Genomic DNA, 26,486 nt, shown 5'->3' with positions numbered 1-26,486 from the left:
AATGGTCACTTTGTTTGCTGTGCATAAATGTAAGCTCTAACTGAATTGTCACAGACTGTTCATTTCGCATTTCGTAGCTATTTGACCCCACTCCCCTTCCTCATGCGTATATATTCTTGCCAATACAAAGGCTAACAAGATTTCAGTGGCAAACAAATTATTTCAGCTCCATTTAATAATGCTAGAAGTATTATCCCCACCCATCCTTTTAAAAAGTTTGGCTGAGGCTCCTTCGAAAAGTTGATACTCAGCTCAGTGACTTTTTCAGGAAAGAAAAAAAAAGCCCATGAAACACCCACACACACCTTTAAATAACCATCATTTCCCTTCCGCTGAGCAATGTAAAAACAGTTACCGTACTTAAGAGACAGAGAGAAAAGTAAAGTCCTCGGGCATATTGTACTTGGTAAACTGCATTCGGCACTAGAAGAACATCAGGGCATGTATTCAAAGGCTGGGTGGGAATGACTTATCAGCAGCTAATTGCATTCTCTGTACGAAATGAAAAGGCAGCAAACTTTGGCTGGAGGCGGTTTGCATTTCTACAGACAGGTCTGAGGATGGCGGTGCCAAAAGGGTTCAAGAGGTGAGGCTGTTAGAGAACCCAAGCTCAGTTTACAAGAAGTTACTCCTTACTGCCACTGGGTCTATGCAGCAAACACTCGCTGGTCTTTAAAAATCCCTCCTTAAAGCCTTATAAAGAGCATAAGAGGCCCGGCTCCCACTGTGCCCATATAAGGTAAGTTAAAACCATGCTTATGGTGGTGTTTAAGCTAACTGATCTGAGTTAAGCAGTGCAGCACTCCCTCTGAGGCAGTACCCTGTAACAGTTTAATGAGAAACACATCCCTCCCATTTTAAATGAGCCCCGCTCCCTGCCCCACACCGCCCAATACTCTTGAATGTAAATCACCTCCGTCTGCATATGAAGTGCTACCACCAGTCCTTAACTGGTGCGTAATGAAAACCGAAGGTGTGTGATGTACTCCTGAGTGGAGCCGTCTACCTACTCTGCTCCCTATTTAAAACAGAGTTTCTCATAGATTTTGTTGTGAGCCAACCAGGCTAAGCCATGAAAGAAAACTTGTGACAGTTAAATGGTATAAAATCCATTTACGTTTTTAGTCAAGTTATAACCAACAACATCACAGAAAACGATGGAACAAACGCTGGGCACTTATTTTTCTGCTTGTTAATAAGGTCTCACAATTAGGAGAGGGAAGGTATAGTGATGATTTGTAATAGACAGTTCTGCAGGAGAAAGATTGTATGAAACAAGAGGAGATAGCCACACTAATCCTAACTATTAACGTGGTTGTGTCTGCCTATAAATCGGGCAAAATAATGTTAATGCAACGTCACAATCTATAACACAACTGTTAGTATCATCCACCTGTTAATTAGCTGTTAGATTAGAAGTTCAGATAGCACTCCTATTATTCTTGATACTGATGACATTAACTAGGAAATTTACCAAAGGCCAAGTGAGATATAGGGCATTCTAAGTGGTCCTACAAGACAAATAAAAATCCCATTAGGGAGTAATCCAAAGAGCGGTGACCAGTGAGTACTATAGATTTCTGAAAGCAGGCGATGGTGCTTCCTAGGAAGCTGCTCCTGCAACTTAATGGAGCTGTGGGAGCAGCCTCCAAACAAGAAAGGAGTTGCAATTGTGGGTTTGGGTTGGGGATGGGGGGTGGGGGAGAGAGGGAGACAGTGCTGAAGGCATCTAAATGATCTTTTTTCAGTGCAGCCAAATATATAATTTTCATTGAAGCATGACATATTAGAAGATCATTCTTTAATAATCTTTCCCCTTTCCTGTCACCTTATTGACCACCCCAAATCCCACCTCCCATCTTAGCCTGACCCACTCTTTCCGTTTTCCCTCATACAGAACAAATCCGCTCTGTCATGCACAGGCTACCAAACACATGTCAAGAGAGAAATTATCATGTAGCCCCTTGGGGACTTGATGAGTAGTATCACCATACACTTTCTGGACAGAGGCAGGCTTAGAAAATGTGTGACATGACAGTTCCCTTTTTAAGTGATGCAGCATTTTTTTTCCTGTAGAGTTGGGTTGATCCATGACATCATGTTTATTCTTTACACAGGGCTTTGGATGCTTGCAGAAAGGTGAACGAATGACTGAACAAATAAACAAGCAAAACTAAAATCCTTTTATGAATTGCAAAGGATATTAGAAGGCTAACTCATTTGTAATAAGAATTTGGTTATGTGAGGGTTGATTAATGGTTTAATTTGTTTTTAGCTGTGTATATTTATTGTTTTATAACGTATGATTTTGTCTGTACGCCGCCCTGAGATCTTAATGATATAGGGCGGGATACAGATGTTTTAAATCAATAAATAATAAATGTTTTCCATTCATACTACTCACAGGTTTTCAACCAATTTGGATTTCTCTCGTTTGAAACAACAGTTTTGGTTCACTTTTTCTTTTCTTTTTAAATTGCTTTTTTGCCACCAGGGATCTATGAAAATGTTTTTGATAAGTTGAAGAAAAATAAAGCCTTTCCTTTCTTCCCTACAGACCAGGGATGGGAAAATGTGGCTGTCCTGATGTCGTGGGTCTCCCAACTCCCATAATCCCTAGCCAGTATGACCGAGAATCAGGGATGTTGGCAGCTACAGTCCAATAATTTGGAGGGCCACAGATTCCACATTCCTGCTGGGCACATACTTCAACTTAATGCAGAGGAAAGACTACCTTAACAGAGTGTTATATGACACATTTTTCATCAATAACCAAGACGCCTAGGCTGGACAGTGCCCTTGGCTCACGTGGCTCTGGAACCTTGATGGAGAAATCCAGCTGCTTCAGCTTTGACGGGGACTCTAATAAGGAGAGGGTCTTTTCAGTGGTGGCAACCAACATGGAATGCTCTCCTGAGAAGCTTGACTGGCACCTACACTGTAGTCTTTTGGGCATCAGGTGAAGACCTTTTTGATTCTCTCAGCCTTTTTAGTCCTTCATTTAAAAACTGCATTAGTGCTTCTTTAGATCTTTGCATGACTGTAGCCCTTTGCTGTTGGTTTTCTTTCTTTTGCTTCTATTCTATAGCTGTTATACGTTCTTTAAGTTTTTAACATGTTCTTATATTTCTGGTTTTAACCTCTGTTTCGGCCTGCCCGAACCTGATGCTGTCTGGATGGGTTAGACTGCGACTCCCAGCATGGCGATTGGCTGGGAATTATGGGAGTTGCAGTCCAACACACCTGGAGGGCACCAGGTTGGGGGTAAGCTGCTGTATTTTGTGCATGTGTAATTAATAAATAAATTGCATTGCTGTTCGGTTTTATTCTGCTTGTACTTCTATAGTGTGGTTTTATATTGTGGCTTTAAGCTTCCATAAGTTATATTTTACATTGTACCTTATGGTTTTAATTTTTGTGGAGGGCCCAAAGAGCTTCAGCTATTGGGCGGTATAGAAATGAAATAAATAGAGGGTCACAAGGGATACCCTGGTGCAAACAAACTGGCACAAACTGATCAATAAATCATCTTTCTGCTTCTTTCAGGGAAATTAGGGAAACTGGTTAGCTAAATGCCTGCAAGCTCACTTTCCACAAGCAAACTGCAGTAAAGATTATTAACAGTTTTTAGTTATGCCCATGCTTTGGAGCATTGCTCCAACCATACCTATTTACCAATTCAAGAGGGTTTTCCTAACAGCAAATACCAGATGCAGCTAAAACACCTCAGAAAATAAACTGAGGTTGAACCAGGAGCTCATTTGATCCACTTGCACATTCCAGAGGGTATAAAACAAAACCCAACACCGGTTCTAGAAGCTTCAATGCCCACCCCCACTCCGCATCTAAAAAAAAAAGGCTTTATAAAACAGATAACCCTTCTAGCATGCCCTGGAGGTCAACAGGATCTGGCAGTCTGGCGCTATAACTCCCTCGGAGGTTAAGCTCCACACTGGAAGCCATTGTTTGCTCAGATTTTGCTTTCACTGAGGTGGCTCTGTTACATGCATTTTGAATCCCAGAGCGACTTTTTTGTTGTTATTGAAGGGGCATCTGTGAAAGTCGTTGGTCTGTCTTTCCTCCACAGCCACAAAATGACTGTGAACTCTACTCGACTCGTGCGCCCTGTTCAGGTACCTAAAAGCAACAGAAGCTTATGGAAAAGTGGCAAGCTACTACCATGTTTGCGCTGCAACATATCAAAACGAAAAGAAAAGAAAGGATTTCCTCCCGGGAGAGAGAGATGGCACGTACAACTATCATTACCTCAGCACCAATACCCTGCTGGGGAATGCTTGCTCAACCTGTGATCAGGCAGAATGCCACCCCAACACATGGGAATGGATTTCGATAGCCAACAGACCATCTCTAAGCATCAAGTGTGATAACTATGGGCAGGATTCCCAGCCCTGAAGAGTCCAGACAGCTGTCTCTTCAGAGCATATAATTCTGCAGCTAACAGAATCTGAAATTCTTTTTTAGTTTTCTTAAAGGAATGGGGGTTGGGGGGTGCTACTCATTGAGCTTAGTGCCTGATATTCTGTGCCGGCAGACCAGGTGAGTCCTGATGCCAGGTGCAGAAAGACATTCCAGGCATAAGATGGCACAGAAATTGAATTTGATAGATAATTTTAATGATGCACATGCAGAGTTTATACTGATCGGGACTTGAGCAGCGCAGGAAAGGACTCAGCTGGGGTTAGCAAGAGCCAGCTGCTAAAAGCGCCAGTCATGCTGAGCTGCTTCTTCCTGCATCCCAACTGCAGCATGAGCAGCGTCAGAAGGGACTCAGTCAGGTCAGGGGAAATCCTCAGCTGATCTCTGATCAGAGGTATGAAAGGGATTCCCCTTTGCACTGTTCGCATTCTGATGGGGGGAGCTTTGGGAGGGCGGGGGGCACTCAATCCTCCACAGAACAGATTGCGTCCAAGGAGGGGCCAGAGGTTGCCTTCCCTGGCTTAAAGTGGGCCTGTTCAAATGACATACTAAGCCATGGTTAGGCTGCTAACCCTTTCGCAATAAACGGTTAGTGAGCGTGTTAAAACCATGGTTATGTAGCCACGCTAAGCCTTAATGTTTAGCTCAACATGTCTAACCAGCGTGGCTTAGCGTGTCATGTGAACAGGGTCAGTGAGTGTGTTTCATAAAAAACACAAATGTAGCAATAGGGTTCTGAGGGCAGCAAAAACAACAACAATTTAACCCCCCCTCCAAAAGGCCATCATCTTCCCTGTTCAAAGTTTGTTCTAACTACCACAATACTGAAGACGAACAACTGTTGATTGATGTCTCCAGCACCCATTTAAACTTTCCTGGGGTACCAGGCTTTCCAATCGGAAACAGGAGCTATTAGCACAGACTCAAGTTGACCACTAGTACATTCTTGTGGGGGTCCCTTTACCTCTATGAAGGACGATATGGTCAATCATGTTCCGTTTATATTTGGTGTGGTACAGACAGAGCGGACAGCGGAGATCTTTGGGTCCTTCCTCAGGAACTGCTGAATGCCCAGCTTCCACGTGCATAGTAAAAGCAGATCTATAAACAAAGAGAGAAACGGACAGGCTCAAAACAGAGGGCTGTGGAATTAAAATCTTTGGGTGATGTTGGTTTCTATCAGAAGCTTCAGATACCACTCTGTTGTATTCCTTGAAAAAAAGGGTTGTCAAGATTTGTCACTACGAATCTCCCCAGGTCAAGAAACAATTGCTTTGAACACTTCTAAGAGCTGGTACAGAGATAGCATTACTTGATCTAACTATGGTTAAAAGGATGGGTGTGAGCAACATTTGCTTCCTCCTTTCCTCAAGCAAACCCCAATTTTATTGTGGTTAAAAGTGATATTGACAACAGTGTTAACTTTGATTAAGTTTAACCAGGATTGCTTTTAACCAGGTATTTGAAGCCACGCTTAAGATATGATCTTTGCACCAGCCCCAAGTGTAACAAAAAAAATTAATCATGTTGACTTTGGTCCCAGATGCAAATCTTTGATGAGCATTGGCTAGGGAATGGGGTGGTGATGCACGGCCCATGAGAAGCATTCCAAGGAAGCAAAAGAAATCCCACCCACCTACTCTACTCCCTTCCAGGCAGGGAACTGCTCCACTAGTTCACAACAGCAACCCAACGATACAAGACGTTATGTTCTTATTAAAAGATTAGACAAATTCATGTAGGTTATGGCTAGCCATGGCTACCAGTCACAACAGCTATATATTCCCACCAATATCAGAGGTAGTATATCTCTGTATACCAGGTTCTGGAGAAACACAAGCAAGAGGTGCTGTTGTACTCCTGTCTTGCTTGTGGGCTTCTGATAGGCATCTAGTTGACTGCTGTGGAGACAGAATGCCTGACAGCATAGACCTTTTGGGTCTGATCCACCATTGCTCTTCTTATCTTCTTAAGAACAGATGACACATTCATGCTCCCCTGATTAAGTTAGGCACGTATCATGGTCCAGTCAAGGTCTGCATATACACTGGGTTTCGGATTAGTTGATCAGAAGTGAAGGGCCATTAGCAACTGTTCATGATTCCATTGGGAGGGTAGTATCACAAGTTGAGAACTCTAATTTCAAAGCCACAAACTGCTTTAATTGCCCAAATGTAACATACATGGGAAATAATTAATGGATCACTTTTTTAAACAGCATATGAATAGTTCCAAAGGACAAACCTGTAACAATGTGGTTTGTTGGTCCTGCTTCTGTTAGTTAAAGAAGTAAAATGTTATAGTGTAACTTCATTTTCACACTTTTCCGAAATCTACCATGTACACTTTAAGAAATGCCTTTTCAACAACTGAATGCTTTGTTTCATAAATTCTTCTAGCGTTCTTCCCCACGTCGAATATCTTTGAAAAGGATGCAGCTTCCAATTAAAGAAGGTGGGTTTGGTTTTCCAGACCTAGCGTTTTATCATCAGGCTTGCCTATTGGCTTGTACTAAGTTTTGGTCTTCCTCTGCTCCCTCAGAACTGCCACCATGAACAGTTCTTGAAACCTTATGGTTAGAACCTCTTCCCAAATGGATAGAATTTGGTTCCAGCCATATCAGAATAAGCAACCCCCCTCTTACAATTTTGGCTGCTAGAAAGACGTGGCGTATAATATCACATCTACTACAGTTTGCTCCATTCTCTCATGCAAAATTGACAATATGGGGAAACCCAGATTTAAGAATTGGAAAGAAAGCATTTTTGTGGAGGACATGGATGGATAAGATGATTTTTACTCTGGATCAATTAATAGGCTCAGATGACGAGCTTTTGGCCTTTTCAGACTTGTGTGTTAAATATAATTTACTTGCTACAGTTACGTCTTATTCCGCCAAAAATCCTGTTTCGGGTCTATTGGACTCCACAATGCCTTTTCAAGAAGGGCTTGTCTAACTTGCACAATTGCTGGAGATGTAATGCATCTAATGCTTCTTTAACTCATATGTTTTGGCAATGCCCCGTAGTTGCCCCTTTTGGGGAGGAGGTAATAATAAGGATGAACTTTGTATTGAAATATGGAACAATGTGCAGGTCCTCCTAAATTACCCTCCGGCTTCTTGGAAGTTAATGCATGGTCAGTACAGATGGATTTTCAGAGCCCTTATGACAGCCAAAAGACTTATACTATTCACACTGGAAGGACAAATCCACACCTCCCATAATGCAATGGATCGAGGACTTAATAACATTATCAACTTTTGAATGGGTGTTATATTTTGCCAATATTCACAATAAGGGGCAGGGGAGGGGAGAAACTCCTTTCAAAAGTTTGAGTAAAACCAACTTCAGGGATTCCAAAGTTAGGAGAAGGAAGGTTTTGCTGACTGCAGAACACTACACAGTCAATAGGAATTCACTATTACTCCCCCCTAGGCTGGTTTCTAAATTCCTCTTGCTTCAGGGCAGATGTCAACCTAGCTAAAGGAAAAAAGGTTGTGCAAAGTTTTATGTTGGCAGAGGTGATTTTTTTTCTTGCACCTTTACACAAAGCAAGAAAGCGTAGAAGGCAGTGAGAGCTGCTTCCCAGGTTATTTCTAAATAACACAGATGTATTCCCTGTGTGCTTTTAGAATGTACCAAAATGTAATATGGAAGGAATAGTCCATGCATCTGTTTGCAAGGAACAAGTCACAAGCAGATTTTTACACGTATGTATAAATGTTCGTACCTCTTGTGTCATTGAATTTTCATACTTTCCCCCCTATGACCATGGAAAGGCTGGGAACGTGTGGGGTACAACATCCCTTACCCTGCCCAATTCCCCAACCTAGGCTCAATCTCTAAATTTGGGGCTGCAATCCTTTACCCACTTTCCTAGGAGTAAGGCCCATTGGACTCAACAAGAATTACTTCTGAGATGTATACGATTGTGCTGTAAAATGTATATATTGCCATATTTTAATTTTTCTACAGCCAGGAAGACTGGAGGTTAATATAGCTAAGAATGGCAAGATTTTGCAATGTGTGGCAGGCACAACTATAGCCATAGAAATTTCTGAATTTGTGATATATGTCTTTGCTACCAAGAGATAAATAGATGCATTTATATAGGACCAGACAAATTCAACCCTTATTGTTCACTGTCACACTATATATTTAACCATCAAAATTCATGGAAGTTGTCTGAAGATGTTACAAATGTGAAAATGTTTAACTCTTTTGTACAAATACTTACTTAAAGCCTGTATAAAAAGAACAATCTTTGCACTTGAACAGCTTCTTCCCTCCATGTTTGTCACGATAATGACGTCGAATGCTCTGAATATAACCCGAGGAGAATTCACAAAATTCACAGTTAAGGATGGCTTCAGCTTTTTGGTCTGTTCCAGAAAGTGGGACAGGACTAATGTTGTTGTTGTTCCTTGCCAGAGCCGCGGACTGATAGTGGTTCAGTTGCTGTTGGACATCTGGAGGTTCCGAATAGGAAGAATCTGCGGAGAGGAAAGCAAAAAGCTGGTAACGCAAAATTCCTGAAGAAAATGAAGGTCCTGAGAGATTCCACTGAGACATGTCATCCAGAGTTTTGAAGCTGGGTGCTACCAATATGTGGATGGTAACCAGTGCCATTTCCCCCTTTCATCAGACACCCTAAACAGATACTTGGATCAGCAATGGAGTGGATGACGGCTGCCTAATTAACTAAAGCTCAATCCAGCTAAGATAGAAGTGCTGAGGCTGCTGTTGAATAGTTTATCAATCCCAAAAAGTGGCATTTGGCTTGTTTTGGATGGGATCACACTCCCCCCTAAGGGACCAGGATCACAGCCTGAAAATATGGCAGATCCAGCTCTGCTGTCACTACTGGATGTCCCCCACCCACCCCGTAAGGGATGTGCAGTTACACACACACACACACACCACTTGCAGCATTTTAAAAGATTTTGTGAACCTTTTAATCAGCCGGTAACTGATATGTTTTATTGGTCATGGTGGCTTTATTGCTGTGGCTTTGGGACTGTTTTTAAATTGGCTGAATTATATCTTAACATATTGCTGGCTTTTCGCATTTTTAAATGTTAAAATTCCTCTAGAACAGCGGTCTTCAACTGGTCCAGACCCAAGACCCAATTCAGACTCCCAACCTGCAACATGGGACACAATTTCACAATTGGCCAACATGGCAGCAACAGCTTTTCCACAACCCATCTGGAATGATCTCACGGCCCACTTTCGGGTCATGACCCACCAATTCAAGATCACTGCTCTACAACAGTATGTTGTATTTTTATACTTGCATTTTATTCACCACTTTGGTTGGATTTGGCTCAGAAAGGTGACTGATATTGAAAATGAAACAAATTCATAGTAGCTCACAGTGCCTTTTACCAGTTTCAGTTGGTCAGTTAAACCTGCCTCTTCTTACAAAGCCATTCTCTGGGTTCCCTCAGTTTTGGAGATGAGACAGGTGGCTATCAAAAAAGGACCTTTTCTGTGGTGGCACTTAAAATTCCAAACGCCCTCCATAGGCCTGCTCAACTGGCACCTTCTTTTCAATCCATTAAGTACCAGATTAAGTTCATCCTGGTTTTGTGAGAATTTATTGGCGAATGATGGCAACGTTAACAACAGCAACAACACTTGAACACCATATTTATTTATTTATTTATTTTTGCATTTAAATCCCACCTTTTTTCCTCCAAGGAACCCTAGGTGGCATACATAATCCTCCTCTTCTCCATTTTATCCACACAACAACAACCCTGTGAGGTGGGTTGGGCTAAGAATCTGGGACTGGCCCAGAGTCACCCAGTGGGTTTCCATGGCTGAGTGGGGACTAGAACCCGGATCTCCCAACTCCCAGTCTGACACTTTAGCCACTACATCACTCATGCATTTCCTAGAAATAATTTAGTTTTATGCAAACTGTACATATTGTTAATAGATTAGCTGCTTTTTAATGGATTTTTAGTCCCTATCAATATGTCACCTGTTGCTTTTTTGTCGTTTCTATTGCTTATTATTATTTTCATTGTTATTATTTTTATTATTGAAAATATTTAGACTGCTTACTATCCAAGATCTTTAATCTGCTTACAAACAAATAAAACAAAATAAACATGCCAATAAATACAAGTTGAAGAAACTCTTAAAATCCAAGGCAGTAAGATCTAGTGTTTAGTGATCAGAAAAACAGTTTTTATTTTATATTTATTTGATTTATACCAAGCTTTTCATCAAAAATGGTGTTCAATGCAGCTTATAATAATAAAACCAAGACTGAAACAAAAACTTAATTAAAACAATCATAAAAAAAACCTAAAAGCACAACAAAAGTAATAAATAGGACCCTGCCAATTAAAACTCCCTTCAGATACCAAACCAGTTTTATGCCAAAGGCTTGGCCAAATTAAAATAACTTTGCCAGCTGGGAAGGAAGCAAATCTAGCCACCCTCAGCAGGACGTTCCAGAGCCTGGGAGCAGCCACGAAGAGGCACTGGAAGCCCAGAACTATCAATGCCTCCCACACAACACAGAGAGAAGTGTAGGGTTATATGACAGAAGTGGATGATAGTAGTATTCTAGAGTGGAACCTTGTAAGGAAGAACTGGCAGAAACCAATATGCTTAGAACCATGTAATCATACACATTTGAACTGAGGAAACCATTAAGCTTACATATGCACTTACTTATGTTAATAAATACTAATTACTTTTAAACAACTGGTGTGGTCGGTGGAGGAGTGACGGAGGAGGAAACAATTAATGGTGGCAGCGGAATGGGAAACTGAGGGCTAGGTTACTGGGCTGTGGGGCCTAATGAATAAAGGCGAGACAGGAGCCACAGCAGTAGGCCAAAACCCTCACACACGTCATTAGCACAGGGGGAGATTGAAGTGGTCCAGGGTGCTAGTGGCGTGGATAGTCCTGTGAGGTAGCTTGTGGGCATCTCAGGTGAAGTTGAGACGACGCAAGGTGGCAGGACCTCACAAGCAGCAGAAAGTAGCTGCCACCACAGAGTCAGCCTATTTCTGCGCTACTTCTAGATGACAATTTATGAGGCATAACACGACCAACAGGTCCTCCTTGAAAGAACTTTGTGATCTAGCAAGTCTATACAGGGAAAGGTGGACTTTCAGATAACCCGGTCCCAATAGTTTAGGGCTATTATGTCCATAAAAAAAACCTTGAACATGGCTTGGTAGCAAATAGGGAACCAGGTGTGTAATAGGAGCACTGCCACGTGTCTCACTTAACAACCTGACCGCTGCATTCTGTACTAGCTGCAGCTTCTGAATCAGCCTCAAAGATAACCCCATACTAAGTGCATTACCATAATTTTAAAGTCGTGAATTTTGTCAGTTGTCTTGAGCTTTATATGAAAGGTGGGATATACAATTCTTGAAATAAATTAATACCATCACCTCTTTGGCTCAATTTCAATGAAATCAAAGTAAGCCTGGCAAGAATTTTGTGGTGAATTTTTTTTCTTCTGGGCTGCTTGACGTGACAGAAGTGAAAGGCTGGTTCACACATGCATGCTTGTCAGTTGTTGACTGCAACAGAAGGAAGGACTTGCACGTGCGAATGAGAATGCTCACGGCAGACGGAGCTTTCATGTCATGTCAACCCAACCACAAATAGTTCATGTTTGTGGCCATCAGTGATCAGGTGACGAGAGACCAAGCAAGGTACAGGCAAGAGCAAAACAACCTCTGAGACAACCCCAGCTCTGTCTCTTTTCAAGAAATAATGGCTCATGCAGCCATAAATTAAAATGTAGTTGTGGCGATAGCCACAACAACAACAACACATTATTGATTGATTGACATGCATTACTAAAAGGACAGAGTTATAAATTCTTTACTTGAAGAGGTAAGAAGCCGGCAATTGTGCCCAGGAGCAGGCAATGGCAATGCTGAGGACACAAATTCCCTCTGTTCCTGGGCATACAGCCCTCCCAGGCACTGCATGTTGGAAGTTGTAGGCTGTACGGGGGCTTAGGGCTATGCGAGAAAATGGCGGATCCATCATAAAATGGTGGATCCACCATAAAACGGCCTCCGTGCCTCGGATTTTCGAATCCGAGGTTTAAGGCTTGCACAGCCCTAATAATTACCATCAAGCAATTATGATTTCTTAAATTTAATTTTGGAATATCATTTTTTAAAAATCTAAGAATGAGGCATCTCATCTGGAAGGGCTAATAAAAATATTCAAGTTGCAAAGAATCGTTACAGTCTGAAAGAGAAACAGATTAATACCAGAAATCTTCCTTCATCAGAACAATACAGTGGACATCAATATATATCCCCATCTGATTACATCCTGGCTAAAACTGCTGAGTTGCATTAACATAATGTTTAATGGAGAAAATAGATGGAAACTTAATCCTAAAATTCATGCACTGTGAAATCCAAAAACAAATTATGAAACAATGTGCAAGTATGGAGCATATATAAAATGAAAACAAGATATCCTCTGATTAAAGCTTACAGATATGATAGCTGCAAGACTCCAGATCTCACTAAAGGGAATATCCAATTTCAGAAGTTGTTTCCTCAAGTTTGGGTATGATGAGGAAAAAAATTATCCACAAAGCAGTGTAAAGAATGTTAGCAGTCATGAAATGTCATTAAAGTAAGAAGCCACAGATATCTATACTGATCTATATATAAGTGGGAAATGACCCAGCAAGTCTAACACAATCACATTTTATTTGAGAAGATGAAACTTCTCTAAAATGAGGGAACTGGTATAAACAACGTCAATAAGGAAAACAAGAGAGACAACTCTTTCCAAAGTATGAAGTCATCCAAAGAGTCTTTCCTATAGTGGGATCAACTATCACTGTGGAGAAGGTTGTGGGTCAGGAAGAAAGGGGGGGAACAAATTTCCCATCCCACCAGTTATGCCCCCCACAAGTCAGAAGGCAGCTCTTCTCTAAGGATTGCTTCTCCCGTCTGTCCCACTTTCTTCTCAGGACACATGCATCAGATGTTTAATGGAATCACTTTTCAGGATCTCTTCTTGATCATCTCAAAACGTGGGACACAGAATAATGGGCTCAAGTTGCAGGACGCCAGATTCTGGCCAGACATCAGGAAGAACTTCCTGACTGTTAGAGCAGTATGACAATGCAACCAGTTACCTAGGGAGGTTGTGGGCTCTCCCACACTAGAGGCATTCAAGAGGTAGCTGGACAGCCATCTGTCGGGGATGCTTTAGGGTGTATTCTTGCATTGAGCAGGGGGGGTTGGACTCGATGGCCTTGTAGGCCCCTTCCAACTCTACTATTCTATGATTCTTTCTCAGATCTTGTAATCTTATGTGAAGGCCTGACCAGGTTCATGGCAGCCACACTCCACTCTAGATTAGGTTTCCAGCCTAAGTTGTTTGTGATCGGTAGATTGATCAAGAGTGGATGGCTCAAAGAACATATATATTGGACCTAGCCGATCAGGAGATTTCCTCCTTCCTGTCAATTGCAGGGGACTAATGTTGCACGCTTATATTCCTTTGTGTACCCTAAGAACACCCAAGCATTGCTCCAGGTAGGACTAGGCCCCTGCCCCCATGCTATGACATTCCTAATTCACACACTGGTCACTGACTATCTCCCCCTAAATTCTGGGAGACAAGAGGATGCAATCTGATGGTAGAACTATAGAAAAAGCATTCTCTATCCTTCCCAAAGTTCTGCTATTGGGGTATTAGGAAGCAATAAAAATCAGTTCAGAATTTGGAGCCCAGGCTTTAGACCTCTAGCAGACATTCAGCCACCAATAAAAATAATAATATTTCTACCTTTTAAAAAAAAATATAATTGTTATCTATGAGTATGGAGGTTTACAAAGAACAGTAATGGCAGGTCCCTACCTCAAATAGCTTACAACAGATAAATACAGAGTAAAATCAGAGGAAGGGGGAAAATGAAGGTAATGGAAGGGAATTAGTCTTCTTATACAGGGATATGAAGAAGACTTTATTTCATCCTTCACACAGGAATACTTCCAATACGATGCGAAGGTTAAAGTCCTTTTAAGCTTTTAACCAGGTCTCATTTGGTAAAAAGATTTTAATTCATCACTTTTCTCCCTAGAGTCTGCTGCCTCACATTCAAACTGTTTCCAAAGAAAAGAAGAAGTTGTAAAATTTAACCCTGGTATTTACATATAGCACACAGTCTGGTATAGCTGCAACAAATACATGAAAATCACAACTAAGGAGGAACTTCCATTTCCAGATAGAAAGAAAAGGAGAGTAAAAAGATCAACATTGCTATCCAGAGAATTCTTCGGAAAGAAATATAATGCTAATTTATATTTCTCATGTTCTGTGTGCATTTTTGTCAGTTTATTCCAACCCCTCAGTTCAGGGAAACCATACGATCCGTGGGCCACAGGATACTTAAACACTGCATCACTACCACTACCAAATTTGCAAATAACATCTCCTGCTGTCGTGGTTATCTCCTGTATTCTCGCTCTGCTCTTTCACAGTGCTTCTTGAATTTCTGTTCTTTTGTAGAATCTTAATGGGTATTTCCTTCTGAAAGCAATCAGGACTGATCGCAGAGGTCCCCAAAGTTCTGGGGTCGGTGGGCACATCTGGAACGCTGAGTGTGTTGTGGCTCTCACAAAATGGTTCCTATAGAGGGCTTGCTCATTCATAAAATGGTTACCATAGCAGCATGGTCAATCACAAGACACTCATTTTCCAAAAGGCAAAATGGGGAGACTAAAGACAAAAATAACTTGCCCAAGAACCTAAATACAATCGGAGTCTGAGCACCAAAACACAAAAAGACTTTTGTACCCAAATAACGATAATGCTGGAGGGAAGCGACTCACTTTGCAGCATGGTAGCCTCCCAATTAATTTATTAAAAAAAAGAAATCTTAAGAAATAAAATCAAAAGGGTCATAAAGCCTAGTGGGCGCTAAAAGAGGCACCACATTGGAGACTCCAGAGTTTGTTCAACAACAGATGTAAATTAATAGATTTTTCTACATAGTTTCTCTACAATAAGAGCTCCTAAGGTTACGCAGAGGCACAATAGACATTTTGAGGATGCCTGCTAAAACAGCATTTAATTATTTTCTTACATGAGAACGAAATTGTGGTTTATTTTAGAACGTATGTTTAATTTAACTGTTAGTTTTATATAGTTTTTTATCATATTGCACACACCGCTTTGACTGTCATCTATCCAGCAGCATTAATTGGGTACTTCATGGCCTGTTGCAACACATTAATGTTTTGGTTTATGCTTCTGACTTGTTTCGAAACGTGATTAGGTCCAGTAATTAAGAATTAAATGCTCTGATGGATTGTTATTTAATGTGTTGATATTTATGTATCGCCTTATGAATCGTTGTATTCAACTGAGATATTGCAGGCCATGGGTGAGTTGGCATGTAACAGTAAAACACAGAACTACATGCACAAACTCTTGTAATACAGACACCCTGCCACAAATTCCATTTCATAGATGCAATCTCGTGAATTATGAAGTAAAAGTTCCCATTTTAATTCTGTAATCACATTTCTGAAATTACACCATGACCCACGCTGGGGCTTTTCAACCAAGCCTCCAAACCCCTTTTGTTCTCTGACTTACAAGTTCTAGTCTAACTTCACACATGCACACCCTGTGCTCTAGAGAAAGCCTTGGCTAGCAACTCACTCTTCCAAATGTGGTTTGATCTGCTCTTAGTGCTGCTTAGTGCGGCTCCAGCAAATCTCACTAAATCTGACCAACAGGTACAGAGATAAAAGGAAGGAGGTACCGAGCCAAGTTTTCAGCTCTTTTATGTTTTAATTACAAAAAACAATCGTGACATAAAATGTTTATGATCAGTTAGAGGTTCTTTCTCCACTGGCACAGACTATAATTAGCAGACATCACCCTCTGCCGGGATATTTCCAGCGAAATGTGTCACCAACACCTCACAGAATGTATTGAACAGTCCTCGCTGGGGCACAGTAAGGTAACTTAAATCATTAACACAAGTGTGCGTTATTTTAGTAATATGTTCCGGCAGCACATTCTGGGATCTGCTTATTTATTTAGGAAAGTTGGTATACAAAGACTGGCACAATCTGAGAAAGACAAAGGCTATGGCTGCCAACATCAAACGCCAAAATAAGCTTCGCTGGCTGCAACTTGGTTTGCCTCTCTTGGCAGAGGTTTCACCGATCGGAGTGGCAGGCACCCCTCGCTCCTTTCCGAAAACAAGCAGGACAAGTGGCATTTGGCAGGTGGCTTCTCAGATGCCACAAATGCATGGCAAACCTCGGAGATGTCTTGGCAGACTGCCACATTCTCTGGCTATTTCTCCAACCACAGGAGGCACAGGGGCGGGCAGACTTGGCGTACTGTTTTCCAGAGCAGACGCTGCAAAACGCCTACTATGCAAATTCCAAGACTGAGTACAAGGCAGAAGTCGGATCTGATCCTCAACACATTAAAGAATCCACAGTTTTCAACACCAACAGGGACCTATTTCATCGCAATATCCAGCAGCCGGTAAGCTACCTAGGGAGGTTGTGGGCTCTCCCACACTAGAGGCATTCAAGAGGCAGCTGGACAACCATCTGTCAGGGATGCTTTAGGGTGGATTCCTGCATTGAGCAGGGGATTGGACTCGATGGCCTTGTAGGCCCCTTCCAACTCTGCTATTCTATGATTCTATGAAAATGTGTTTTTTTTATTTTTTTAGGGGGGAAATGTGAGAGGGGTAGGACACTTTTGTGGGCACCAAAGGAGGGTGCAGTGGTGCCCACGGGCAAGGCGTTGCCTAACTCTACTCCACATTCATGTATCTATATTGGGCATCCAAGTCTTGTAACACTTGTGGGAGCCAATCAACAGCAGTGTTTGAACAGAACAGGCAGCATTCTGAAGGATGAACTCCATAGTAATTCCTGTATAGAGAGTATGCAGGAAACTTTAGAAATTGTCATTTGAGTAACAGAAATAAGTATGCCTCTGCAGTATAATCTCTGAAGAACTACAAGTCCCATAGTAACTGCTGGCATTTCCTGAGCACAACTAGGAAAGGACTTGTAGTATCTAGGAGCCTGGATTCACCATAAACTTACCCAACAAAGAAAGAGTATCAGCAGAAAGATGGGTTCATTCAAGTTCTTTCTAACCCATGTCTTTTCTTTTATGAATTTTTTAGCATTTAAAGGTTCTGTGGTCTGCACTGAAATCAGTAATGTGCTTAGGCTCTTGCATATAACAGGATGGCAATATAAGTAGACTGGTCTTTGCTGCCACCTGAACAAATCAACAGACAATATCTGCCATGAACCTATCGCTGATGACACTGTTGCTCTCTTCCAGTATTCTAATGAGTACCGAAGTGGTAGTTATTGTAATTACCCACTACAGGCAAGGGCCCTGCTAGGCCTAGGCCCATGGGGACTCAGTCCCGAAATCTATTTCCTAGGACCCCAGATCTATTCCAATGAGCCCCAAGTATCCATGGGTGTCAATGGAAGGTTTTTCTCCAGTTTAACTGCCATACAGGGGGAACTGGCAAGTTTATTTTTTTAAAGAAAATAAAAAAGCCACTTTCATACAAAGTAAGACCTGAGTCAGAAAGAGCATGCACTCCTGCTCTTGCTGTTACACTACAATCCTGGATTTCTTCATTGGGCCCATTCAGAAGACACCTTAAACAATGGCTTTAACCATGGTGGTTAAGCCAGAAAGCCGGGCTGTGTTCAGAAGACACCTTAAACCATGGCTTTAACCATGGTGAATAAGGGCTTTCCGGCTTAACCACCATGGTTAAAGCCATGGTTTAAGGTGTCTTCTGAACGGGGCCATTATTTTCTACAGGCAGCTCTCACTTCCACCCCGAGAAAGGAAAGAAACAGCATAAAAAGGAAGAAGAAAGCTCTGTCTACAGATAGATGGTCATTCGATTCTTCTTTCTCTAAGTTTCACATTGGGTGCCATCTTTGGTGTCTCCCCATGGTGGAAGTGACAGTTGCATGGAAGTGAGCATAGAAAAAACGGAATGTATCCACCCACCGATAAAGGTCTCAGTCCTGCAAAAATCACATAAGTAGGCTTTGTACTCCCCTAAGAGTCCTTTAGAATCTATATGGATGCCTATTAAGGTACGTGCGTCTACAGGAACATGAAGGAAAGGCATGAATTCGGCCTCTTAGATTGGGAAACTAGCGTGACTTAATTTACTGCGAAGAAATTCATAAAGAGCAGGTAATAAAAACGCAGCCCTCAAGACGTTTCCACACATCAGCAAACGGAACACTTGCTGCAAACCCCATCCCGGTTTCCTTCCCACATACAACCGCCCAGCCTGAAAATTCTCACCCTGAAGTGACACATGAAGTAGCGATGAGAAATGTGTGTGGCAGTTGTGTGGAAAGTAGGTAGGCAGGGAAGCAGAGTTCAAGAATGCTACAGATTTGCTCATTTTATGCTGCGCAGACATGAGGGAGGGAGAGGCACTCTGAAGGAAGCTAAAAGCAACGAAAGGAGTAGAACAGCGGAATGCTCAGGAATATCTTGTCATGTGCCTCCCTGGTCAGCATATACATTTTCAAAAGCCATGGGTTTCGTGGATTTTGAACTGAGCCAGGGGTGAAGGCCCACCACCGTTAGTCCTCCTCTCTGACCCTTTAACCACATTTACCTAATGGGGACAATGAAACTCTGTTAACAGTTTTTCTTTTAGGCACCTCAGTTGTTCACTCCGGTTTGCCTGTCTTTCAGCATGTTCATAGCAGTAATATGCAAGCAATTCACAGAAGAAATATGCAAGCAGCCTCTGTTGCTTTGGTGGCTAGAGGTGCTTTGCTGGTGTTGCTGCTCCATACAGAAGAAAGGAGTTGAGGTGTATAATGATGAGTCTGTAGCATTGGGGGCCGGGGGGGGGGGCTAAAGGGAGAGGTGGATTTGCAGAGGGCCAGATGGGATCATCTGGAAGCTGGATTTTATTTATTAGACAGATACTCTGCCTTTCCTTTGAAGAGCTCAGACGAGCTTATATCCCATTCCCAAGTGGTCTCCTATTCAAGCAGCTCACATAACTGGGCCTGGCTTAACTACTTCTGCAGTAGAATTGCAATATATGGCTTCAGACCATTTGCGAACACCCAGGACACCAATGGGTGCTTGTTCCAGACAAAATGCTAACCATTTGACATAAATTGCAATCCCTCAAAGGCTACTGCTTCTTCCAATAGTACCCAACTTGAATTTGTACCTGGGGTACTACTTCTATAGCCTACCCACATCCTTAGACCCGATGCAACTGCTGGGGAAATCCTACCTAAGCCCAACCCAAGCATATCAGTGCCCTGTGTGGCTAAAGCAGAGGCAGATGAGGGCATTTTGCCGCCATATTGTGTATGTCTAGTTCTTAAATTTAGGCAGGTTCGTAGCTCATGAGGGAGAAGGTTTTTCTTCCGGGCAAAAGGACCAACAACTTTCTACAGAAAAGGGAACCAAATTGGAATACTGCATACTTAGCAGAAGGGAAGTTGGAAAACCAACTGCTCCTATGAAGCAGGGATACTCAGCTGTTACCTCGTCCAATGGAAACAGAACTTCCCATGTTCAGGTGGGCTGAAAGACTCCCTCAAGGGTAGCCCTTTATGCAAACAACAGGGCTACCCGCCATAAGGGACATAGCATTTGGAAACCTTTGATCAGCACAATTGACAAATTCAACAGGAGGGGAAGAAAAGCTGGGAATCTTTTCTGTCTCTCAGGACAAAACTCCCTCCGCCCTTGCTAGACATTTCCAAGCAGGACACCTGGGGCTAGGTTATTAGCATTCAAGCTGCCTTCCTGACAGGCAGCCTTGCTGGATTCTTAAGGCACCAGAAAGGTAACTAAGAAGTCAAAAAAGAGCTAAGAGATATTTACATCGGGGAGAAATTTGGGGCTTCCCCCACCCCCAAAACTCCCTTTCACGAATACTGAGCAGAGCCTCCAGAGAGGGACAGAGTCTTCAGGGACTGGTTCAGAATTACTTTGCTTGTGCTCTCAGAGACTAAAAAGGAGCAGAAAACACAACTATTCCTGCCCCCCCCCCCAATCCACCCTCATGGGAATGAAGCGAAAATGCAAAGCTTCCATGCTGTGAGCACTGGGAAGCTGAACAGCAAACCCAGTCTATCCATCCGCAAGGACACAACCTTGGGGTTTTAAACTCTATAAAAGAAGAAGCGTGGGACAGACATGAAAAAGCGGGGGGGGGGGAGAATGAAGCTTTGTCATGAGATTTCAGAGAGTTGAAGACAAGGCAACTATCTTTCAGGAATATATGTTCAGCTCTCCTTTTATGCCCACCAAGAAATTACATAGCAGCCTATCAATGCTGGATTTGGAATCCTTTGATCGGCTCTGGCCATTAAAAAAATATATTGAAAGGATATATTAGAGATAGAGAAGGTACTGTAGAGGGCAACCAGAAGATGTGGACTGTAGGAATGTTAGCTATTCAAAAAGGTGGGAAAGATCTTAACTATATACTCCTTTGAAACTTTTTAATCTTTCTCCCCCTTTGAATTATATATACGTGCGGGTCTGAATGGATTAGAAAGAGGACAAATGCTATACAATGTCTTGCACAAGTGTCAAATTCGCTTAGAAGGGAAATGAACTTAATCTTAAAGAAAGTTGAAATGAATTTGGAAGATACCTGCCCCATACTGCTCTATCTGAAGCCTTTCAAAAATCTGGCACTGATTATTCTCTAAATTAACAAAAAAAAAATCCTATAAAAGGTTACAATGTAGTGGGTCATAAATTACAGAAAAACATAATACACATACACACACACACATATACATACATACAAGAAAGAGAAAAGGTATTGGAATGAGGGACAGAACAGAAAAGCACCAGCCAACTTAATAATCTTTTCTCCCGTCTTGTTTGCATTTTAGGGAGTTTTAAAAGAATATAATATTCCACACACAAAAAAAAAAACATTTGGAAATATGGGATGAGTTACCATATATACTACATCTTCATAACAGCAATACTGAGATATTCACGAGAAGAGTTCTAAGGTGTAACTATGCATTAACTATTATGTTTGGACATTACAGTAACAAATGTGAGAAAGCTGTCTTATGGTACCACCGGTATTATCCAGCCAGAGAACTTTAATGTACCACTGATTTCAGTGGGGAAGTTAAACATATGCTTAAATTTTCCCCACTGAAAGATGAAAGTGCTTAATGCTGTATCAAGCCCAATTTTCCTATCATTCTTGGTTCCATGCTGACTATTCAGTAGCTTTCCCAAGAGAAAGCCCAGCATTAATAAAAAACCAAGCAGTTTGGAACGACATAAGCCTCTGGGCTGGACTCCTCCTCCTGTTACTTTTTTAATCTCCTTCCATCTCAAATGAAATGTGTTATGAACATGTGCACACACAAGGTGCTCTTTTTGCCTGTAAAAAGAAATAAATAGGAGGTTGTCAGCACATTACTGGGGATGCTGAGTGATCACAACAGGAAGTGAGGGATAAGCCGCAATGAAGGTTGGAAGTAACAGTATCGCTTTTCTGCCAGATAACTTATAACTTTCCCCTAATTTATTGTACACTTTCACTTGTTTGTGCAGCAGCTGGAGGTAATCTAGATGTTTACCATCATTCACTTTCTTGATTTCCCAAGGATCCACAGCTAGGTGGATCCTCATTTCTATCGCTCTTCAAAGGAAGGGAAATGGTAGCCTGATTCTCATTGTTACCAAGTCACTATAAGCTGCTCCCCCACAGTTCCATTTCTCATCAATTTGGTAATTCCTAAAACTGCAATGACATAAAACTATGCTGTTCGTTTTCTATGTCAGTGGTGAGCCTTGATGACCTCTGAACTAGGATAATCATTTTTCTTTTAGCATTAAACCATTTTACTGTTGTAGATGACATTCTACCAAAGGAGTCTGTTTCTTATTCCTCTACAAACAATAAAAGCAAAGTTTATATATGCAAATCTACATTTTGCTTGTCTTTGTATGTGGAACAGGTAGGTCCTTTACCCACCAGCTCCTGTTTAAAGGACAGCCACTACAGTTCCTTAGGAGTTTGTTGCCACTTGTGTATTAAATCTTCCAAAATCTACATAGTTCATCATTCAAGTAGAAATACTGCAGACGTATTTTACGAGAGGTATTAAATCACTGCTAGTTCATGCTGTATTCCAAACTAACACTGACATTTTATAAATGCCCAATGCCAAAGGAGCTCTTTAAGCATATCCCATGGCTTCCACACACTCAAGTGACCCCTGTTTTTTACATTTTCTTCTTTGAATAACAATCTCATTGCCTTTGAAAGTCAACTGGTGAGAGCCATTAGGTGTGTGAGTACCAGAGACAAGGTCTTCTCTGTGGTAACCCTCTATCTGTGGAATACTCTCTCCAGGGAGGTATGCACAATCCCCTAAACCCTGTTTTTCTCCTGTTTTCTTTGGTGTGATTTTACTGCACAGTGTTTTAATAATTGTTTTCTATGCTGTGGTTGTTTTAATGTAACTTAATGCTGTCGTTGTTTTTATATTGTTTTAATAGCTTGTAATTCTATATTGTTTTAACTATTTATCTTTGGGAAGGTGAATGCTAAAAGGTAGGATAGAAATCTGTTAATAAAATAGAAATCTATAATAAAATAAAACCACCCTCCAGGTCTAGAGTGATTTTTGTAGCCAATGTGCACACAGTAAAAGTGAGGTCCCATGTAGGGAGAGTTTAAGACAAAAATAGAGCTCCTCAGAAAAGCTTATACCTCATCCCAGCTCCAACAAGTCAGAGCAAACATCTTTCATTTCAATATCCTCATGATGCAATGGCTTTCAATAAAGGAAAACCTCAAATGTCTAAGAACCTATGGCTCTGGATGTTCCAGTAAGTTACTAAACTGCTTTGCAAGAATTTGGAGCAAAAACCTATTTCTGTTGCCCTCTGCTGGCTTTTCCCTTCCTTTTCTCAGCTACTCCTTTAAAAATTACTGCATATAACACTAAGAAAACTTGGAACAAAATCTCCCAACGGTAATAATAATAAAAAGGAAGCTCCTGTTTTGAACATTACTGGCATTGTGATTGTATATGAAGTGGACAAATATTTTTCTTGGCTCATGTAGTGTAAGAGGGTCTGATCACTAAGTTTCAGGAATAGTTGGGAATTGTATTTGTAATACTTTCTCTCCTTCGAAGAATAGAAGAGAGTATCTATGTCCCAATCTACTAAAACAAACAAATGAATAAACAAACAAAAATTAGCATCGCAGGAATTAGAGCAGCCTTCCACAGCTTCAAACTCTCATCATCCCTAATCAGCACAGCCAATGACCATGGCTGAACTAGCAATTTTGTTTTTTGCAAGAACATGACAGTGAGCACAGAGGCTCTGAGACGGGAACAGAGAGGTCATTTCCTGCTATCCAAAACGGAAGATTGCTGTTTCATTTTTTAAAAAAGCACCCAATGGTCATAAAGTGATTACCCATTCCACTATGCTGTATATGAAAAGCTTGTACAACGGCCAAAGGATAGTTGCTGACCTTACCTGCAGAAAAATCACGTCAGGCAGGGCTCAGTGGAGATGGGGCATTCACTGGAGACAAAGCATGGAATATCTGTGGCAGGGGGACACTCATTTTTTTTTCAATTTAGAGACTGACACAGGGGTCAAATTAGTATCCATCCCCAGTGTGTATGTAGAAAGGAAACAAATTCACAAATGCTGTCTAATGCCAACTTCCCTCACCTTGAAAAGTTGCCTCTTTCTAGATTCCCACCTTAATTTGGCCCTATTTGCCTAAGGTTTGATACACAGCAACCAGAGAGAAGGCGTTCTTGATACACGCACCTTGATTGTGAAACACCTTCTCCCTTCTCAAATACAGCTGGCCCTGAAACTTATAAGCTTTACAAGTTTTTACTGTGCTTTAGAGATTTAAAACCCTGTTTTGGGATTATTTTATAACGAAAAGTGGGCAACAAATTTTGTTTTACAAAAACAGAACTTGTTCATGCTTTTGGTTTACCTCTAAGCCAGGTATGGGCAGCTTCAGGAGTTCCAGGGGCCATTTTCACACATACATCCCAAATGCCCCCATGGGCTACACACACACACACCTGGCAGATGCCATAGAAGGGGAAGAATTTTTAAAAATACAAAATAATAAAATGGCATTGAGCTGGCAGTAGCACAAAAAGGCTTGTTTTCAAGCTAACTTTGACCCTTTTGGGACTCCATAGCAGCTACAAATGCCATTTTGTTTGCAAAAACAAAGGTGGGTTTTTTTTAGATCTTTTGTGGGATCCCCCCCCCAAACCTTGGATGGATCGGTGGACTGCAGAGGCCAGATGTTAGAGCAGTACGACAATGGAACCAGTTACCTTGGAAGGTTGTGGGCTCTCCCACACTAGAGGCATTCAAGAGGTAGCTGGACAACCACCTGTCAAGTATGCTTTAAGGTAGATTCCTGCATTGAACAGGTAGTTGGACACGATGGCCTTATAGGCCCCTTCCAACTCTACTATTCTATGATTCTAGGCCGCATGTTTCCCATCCTTGCCCTAAGCAATGTGCCTGCAACACATTCTTAGCCAACGCCATAGAGGAGGTGGCATAGCATCCTTACCCATGTAAGCACAGCCAAGATTGCTACAGGTCAAACAAAGCCAAACAGAGAAGAAGGGAATGTGGTCTCAGAAAGGCAAGCTCACTCCCATCTATGAATGCACCTGATTATTTTCAGGATTTCTCCCTCACGGGTTGCACCTTATAATATTAAAAAGCAGATGGGGTGGGGCATCGATAAAGGAAACTGAAGCCAGTATGTGCTTGTATGAGCATTTCCCCCCAGAAAAGTAATTGCATGAAACTCCAATATTTTTTTTAAACCCCAATGTAATTTAAAGAGCAGCTCTGAGGGCAGCTGATGAGAGCTAATCTCTAAATATATTCATATATAGGTATGTAAACAGATGGTACATAGGAAGGCTTTAAGGCAAAGGGGATAGCTGTCCAAAGCAGCTTAGATGCTGTAGTAACACATATTATATACCTGAAAAAGCACACAATGATAAAGGAATAATACATAGCAACTTCTTACGAAGCTTCCCAGTCTATATAATCTTTTGTTTCAAAGGGAACATAAACCTATTGCACCTGATCTTAGTAACAGTTTCACAAGTGGCCCCAAGAGGCACGTCTTGTACATCCCAGGTGGGGGAGGAGTCTCCCAAGATTTCACCCAAGGTGGCCTGGTTCAGATCCAACAATGTCCAATCTCCTAACAATGATCATATGATAGGAAGCATCCAGCAGGTTCACAAATGGCTCCCTTCCCCTCTTGTGCTGGCATTCCCTCTTCCCTTTCAGTTTCAGACTTAACTGTGTTTAGAGCTATGTCTAACTCAGACAACCATTCGCAAATCTATTCCTAAACATCGAGACAAACTTGGGCCTGACGCTAATCATGGTTAGTGAAAATGCTGGTCCATAGGTAACTCTGAAACGGAAAGGGGAGAAGGACTCCACATGCAATAAAGGAAGGCGTGTATAAACTGGTGGGGCACCACCAAATGCCTAACACAATAAGGCAATCCGGCAGTATTAAACTGACCCACAGGGGATTCTTCCAGTTTTCTTTGCAGAACTTTTCTATATCCAACTTCACATTGATTTTTAAACTTAATTCAACAAGATTAGCAGGTTGAGGGGTAGATTGCTATTGTAATGCAATTAAGAGAACCTTGATGTGCAGATGCAGGCAGTGTGCACGCCTGTAGGTCATGGTCTTAGAGGGGGAAATAAATACATCCAGCCTCTGGAAAGGATTTCAGGTTTTGATTCTCAACAGTCTTCAAAGATTAACCCGGCTTAGAATAACCTCTGCAAGAATCCAGTGTAATTAAAATAATTTCTAATAACCCTAATTCCTGACGGAACATTCCTCTTTCTAAATATATCAGCTGTACTCATTTCTACTACTGCTTCAAACCAAAACTAACTGTACATTTAAAATACATA

At 41.6% G+C, this 26,486-nt stretch overlaps 1 protein-coding gene across 5 annotated transcripts in view; it reads right to left on the bottom strand.

Moving 5' to 3' along the window:
• Window positions 1–26,486, bottom strand: part of ZNF462 (zinc finger protein 462) — a 135,358-nt gene that overhangs the window by 14,202 nt on the left and 94,670 nt on the right. For all 5 annotated transcript variants that reach the window (XM_063129154.1, XM_063129157.1, XM_063129155.1 and 2 more), the window contains 2 exons: window positions 8,677–8,932; window positions 5,402–5,538 (listed from right to left, as the gene is read on the bottom strand). In XM_063129154.1, the coding sequence (XP_062985224.1) occupies window positions 5,402–5,538; window positions 8,677–8,932 (393 nt within the window). The remainder of the gene's footprint in view (window positions 1–5,401; window positions 5,539–8,676; window positions 8,933–26,486) is intronic.

This window comes from Elgaria multicarinata, chromosome 6, assembly GCF_023053635.1.
Source record: "Elgaria multicarinata webbii isolate HBS135686 ecotype San Diego chromosome 6, rElgMul1.1.pri, whole genome shotgun sequence".
Taxonomy (NCBI): Eukaryota; Metazoa; Chordata; class Lepidosauria; order Squamata; family Anguidae; genus Elgaria; species Elgaria multicarinata.
The sequence above is the reverse complement of the archived record's forward strand: the minus strand, read 5'-3'. Positions and strand labels throughout refer to the sequence as shown.